The following is a 5,006-nucleotide window of genomic DNA, read 5'->3' as shown; positions in this document are numbered from 1 at the left end:
TAAATAATTTGGAGTTGAAAACCTAGCATTTAATTTATACCATTATTATCTTTTTACTATTGAAAGTAAGTAGAAATAACATTTAGGTGCAACAAGTATTGTACTCTAAATGCTACGACTAAAGAATTATAGACTTAAAAAGGATAAAATCAATCCCCTCCCTAAACCAAGATGATTCAAGTGACGGTGCCTGAATTTTAGAGTAATCCCTATAATCCCTTACGCTAAGGAATCTTTTGTCTCTTTCCTCTTCAGTTTCAGGTACTAGTGTGTATAATAGCTTGGTTTTAGAGGAATGAAATTATCTTTTCTTAATCCTTGTCTCTGACTTTATATGCTATCAGAGCATTTTACAGCTCACAAGACTCCTCGATTCTTAGCTTTTAACTTTCACCATGACCAGTGAAAACTGAACAGCTTCTTCTTCAATCCAAACACTTGCCAACATATCCCTAAACCGAAACGACCTTATAGCCATCAATGTGGTCAATCAACTTCCATTAGAGTTCACTCTTTCGATTACGATTCATAAAAATCACAGTTTGATGTCTTGCTTTATGGGTAAGATTTACGTGGGTATATTGATGGAACAAATCCTTGTCCTCCCTTACAAATTGAAACCGATGGCAATAAAGTCTTAAATCTTGAATATACTCTTTAGACAAGACAAACTCACTTCGCTTGGCATCATTGGCTCTCTCAATCACAGAGTTGTCACTATGGTTAGCCCACGCAAAACTTCTGTTGAATCCTGGACATGCCGAGGAATTCTTCATCCTCAAGAACCATGGCGTTAGCAAAACAGCTCAGCCTCATCAGTCAAGGTTCACAACCAGTAGTCGAATCTCTTGCTGATAAATTGGTTTTAATTGGAGCACCTGTTCCGGATCAATACCTCACTACTCACACTCTCAACCGGGTGGGTCCTCAATTCAAGGAACTTGCAACTGCCGTACGAGCGAGAGAAATCATGATCAGCTTTGATGAACTTCACAACAAACTTGGCAAATATGAAGCATTTCTCAAACGAGAGGAACTTTGCTCTACTGAAAATCTTAGAAATATCATCACTAACATTACCTGCTTCTCTTCCTCAAAAAATGGTAATCAATTTGACGCAAAGAACTTCCAAAACAATAAAGGAAGCCAAGGTCAGCGTCCTACCAACTCTGGAAATCAAGGCAGTACCTTTAATCCCAATAATATTGGAAACACAAATTTGAGCAAGAATACTAAAACAAACTTATAAAACACAAAACGGTGGTGTCAACACATATCCCCCCATATGTCACATCACCCATTATCACTTATAAAACAAACTTCTTATAAACCTATAGAAACAAAAACCACAAAGAACTAACGATAAGTGTGCAAAATTTATATAAAAGATTGAATTTGACGTGCAAAACATTGCCAGAAGCAATATTTGGTTTCCGAGATTTTGACTCACCGATTCCTAAGCTGGAGAGTACATAACATTTCGTTGACAAACATTTGATGTATCTTTGCTTGGCTATATTCCGTTCCTTTCTAGTTGCCTCCAAAATCCATAAATGGATCCCATGCCTATCACTTTGTTTGGATAAATCTATCATCTATAACTGCAAGGTCACAAAGTTGCATGTTAGAAATATGGAAAATATAACAGCACTACAAAGGAGGGCCTAGTCTATCCTGCCAGCCACATGGATAAGTCTGCAGCAACATGAATAATTAGATAAACCAAAACTTGGTCAGGGAAATTTAAATCAAATTACATGCATATGCAACACAGCTACAGAAACAAAAATGTTCTCCAGAGCTCGCACTCGCAAGAGTCCTTTCGTAAGTTTCTCTCTCCTACAGCAGTCAAATTCTTTCCAAATGAAAATACTGCTTCAACAACTAATTAAGTTAAATTTGTGAAAAAAAAAAAATTATACACCAATCATAAGGCCATTTTCGCCATTTTCCCAAAAAAAATCACAATTACAGCTGGCAAATTCAATAACTCATAAACAATAAAGCTGTGAACCTATCAGAAAGCTACACTAATCAAAAACACTAACATTAAACAAAAATTCTGGTCTTTTCTCTCGTTCGCATTGGTTTTACATCAAATACCTGAGAATGTACATCCTCTCGAAATTTATAAATGAACATATTAATCACAACTGTACGAATGAATGAATGTTAATCAGGGTGCGTACATATATTCTCGTTGATTCATTCATGTTCTTCATTCTAAATTTCTATCTTCCTACTTCTCTCTTAAGCTTATTCTAACCCTCTTTTGATTCAGTGCTAAACGTCTTGCTATAACAGGGTTGTAAAACTTCCTCATATGATCTGAAAGTTTGTGGATTGCCCCAAGATCACCAATCACAGAAAGCTGCATCAGATAGGAGTCAAACTTCCGATACGGCAATTTCAATCCCTTGTTTACAACCTCTTCCAACAGAAAGCAAGCTTCTTCCACTTTACTGCAATCAAAAAGCCCATCAATCATCACACAGTAAGTATCAACGTCCTGAGCACAACCCCTTTTATCCATCTCATGCCAGGTCTCAAATGCCCCATCAGGTTCACCCAGTTCAAAATACATTGAAATCAGCATATTATAAGTTTGCACACTTGGCCAACAACCCACTTCGATCATTCTTCCATAAAGCCTAAGCGCTTCGTCACCGTTTTTATTATCACATAGGACCTTAAGAAAACAGTTATAAGTAACTATATCAGGAGGGTAACCTTTATTGCCCATCTCTTCCAAGAACTTGTAAGCTTCCTCAACCTTTCCAGCCAGACACATCCCTTCAAGTACTTCCTTGTATGTTGAAACATCAGGAAGGCAACCGCTGTTTATCATATGTCCCAAAAGTGAAAAGCATTCCTCCATTCTATCATTCTGTACAAGGGCCACAATCATGATTGCATAGGTTTTTGCAGTTGGCGAAGAGATGGTCGAACCTTTTGTTCTCATGAACTCAAAAAGATCAGCCGCTTCTGTCACCATCCTCGCTTTGCAAAAGGTATCAATGGCAGTGTTATACGTAAAATTATCAGGAGCATGACCCATTTGGATCATTTCTTCAAGCGTCTGCATTCCTCTATTTGGATTTCTAACCCTACACCACCCGAAAAACAAAATGTTATAGGTATTAGCATTGGGTTTAACTTTGTTCTTGACCCTCTTACATATGGTCTTGGCATAATCAACCAAACCACACTTACATAAAGCATCCAAGAGCAAGTTAAGGGCATTGATCTCCGGCTGTGTCTTCACTTTAATCCTTTTTTTCTTAGCAAATTTCTGAACACTGGTCATGTACTTCTCAGTATATTGTTTCAAAATCATTAGCAAAACATCAAAGGGAACAAAAACCTTGTTATTCCTCTTCATGTAGTCCAGCATACTACAAACTAATCGAAATTGCTTGGCCTTATACTTAGTACTAGACAAAATATCAATCATAAGATTATACGCCTGAGGCTCGTGGGCATAGTTATCCTGATGACCAGCCCACATAAAGAATCTGAACGCTATTTTCTCCTCAAATTGAAACCTTTGAAGGACCCCAACAACGGAATCAGTAGTCAGCGGAACACCAAGACTGTCAAGTGCCTTCTCCATATTATCATATGCATTTGAATTATCGATAATAGCTTCATACAACTTAGCAACATCACTCACAGAACTGGAACTCCAGTATCTAACATCACTACTAACATTGCAATCCAATTGCGAAGAAACTGAAAAAGTGGGTGGCGACAAACTGAAAGATGGGACTGTTACTGATGATCGTAGTTGGTGATGATGAGTTGAAGAGTGAGTGACAGTGACAGTGAGAGGAACCAATGTACTCATAACATTTGAATAGCATGAATTTTTTCTAGCAAATAAGTAAGTGCAGAATCTCCTCATTTGGTGAAAATTTTATAAATCTGCATTAAAATTTCAGCAAAATTCAAATTTTTTTTTAAAAAAAAGAAAGCTACAGACAGAACAAAATTGAAAAAACAAATCAGCAAGAATTACCTCAAATGAATTCCGGATAAAGCTTCTTTAATAACCCCATCTGCGTTTATTCCACTTTGAGCTACTGCCCTGCCCAGAAAGCTTCAAAAGGAAAGGGGCTACGCTAATGGAGCAAACCAAAACTAACCCGGGCCTAGTTAAGTTTAAAAAAAAAAAAAAAGGGAGAAAATCTTGTTTCTGCTCACTCAGAACTTTCATCAAACACCTTGCAAACTAAACTTGGAACCTTTCCGATGTAGCTTTGAAGGCTTTTTGTTCGGATGACCCGAACAAGGACAGCGTATTGGGCCTCAGTTGGACTTACGAGATGGGCTAAGGTCATGAGCATGGGAGGACTTCAAGCCCAAGTGGCTATTGGTTAGAGAGGTTGATATCCAACAAATTATGAGGCTCCCTGTTGCTGACCAAAAAAAAAAAAAATTACTAAATTAAACATGTTTTTCATCAAGAAATGTTAAAGTTCGAAAGGTTGAGACGGTATAACGACGCTTCCGTGGTTTGGTTAAATGGTGACGAAAATCCTCCTGTTTTGTTTCTTCAAATGGCCATAGTGACTCATTTTAGACTCATTCTAGAGCAATTATGTATTTTGACTATAACAATTCAACTGTATTTCATCTCATCAATGTGAATATTTCTAAAAATAATGTTGTCTTCATGATTATTTTGCCAAACCACAAGAGCATTACTATCCTTTTCTCAAAAAATAATAGGAAACACATTAAAAAGAGAGAAGACATGGAAAAAAAAACTTACAAAGTAGTGTGAAAATGTTATATGTCATTCAATATCTCTATGTCTTTGTGTTACATTTATTGTAACTTAGAACTATATAAAATTCATCGATTGGCCCACCTAACCCTATTGTTTTGTTACTTATTTTTATATTGTTTTGTCTGGTTGAGTTACAGTAAATGTAGCTTAGACAATATTTTGTCTATCTAATTATAGCCATTCATTCATGCATGATCTAAAGACTTGCAATCAG

General features: G+C 36.7%; 1 protein-coding gene across 6 annotated transcripts; it reads right to left on the bottom strand.

Moving 5' to 3' along the window:
* On the bottom strand, positions 1–4,308 carry LOC102608821 (pentatricopeptide repeat-containing protein At1g73400, mitochondrial-like). Of its 6 annotated transcripts, none has more exons than XM_006480235.4 (5): positions 4,019–4,308; positions 2,190–3,924; positions 1,451–1,601; positions 1,081–1,169; positions 1–947 (listed from the first exon to the last, which is right to left on the bottom strand). In XM_006480235.4, the coding sequence occupies exon 2, from the start codon at positions 3,902–3,904 to the stop codon at positions 2,240–2,242; it is 1,665 nt and encodes a 554-aa protein (XP_006480298.1). In that variant the 5' UTR covers positions 3,905–3,924; positions 4,019–4,308; the 3' UTR covers positions 1–947; positions 1,081–1,169; positions 1,451–1,601; positions 2,190–2,239. The 6 variants fall into 6 exon arrangements, with proteins under 6 accessions (XP_006480298.1, XP_052299563.1, XP_052299562.1 ...); XM_052443603.1 differs by having other exon boundaries at positions 1,081–1,188; positions 1,758–3,924; positions 4,019–4,307; XM_052443602.1 differs by having other exon boundaries at positions 1,758–3,924; positions 4,019–4,307.
* Positions 4,309–5,006: the final 698 nt, after the last annotated feature.

Source organism: Citrus sinensis, chromosome 6 (genome assembly GCF_022201045.2).
Source record: "Citrus sinensis cultivar Valencia sweet orange chromosome 6, DVS_A1.0, whole genome shotgun sequence".
In the NCBI taxonomy this organism is placed as follows: Eukaryota; Viridiplantae; Streptophyta; class Magnoliopsida; order Sapindales; family Rutaceae; genus Citrus; species Citrus sinensis.
This window is presented reverse-complemented; position numbering and strand designations above follow the sequence as displayed.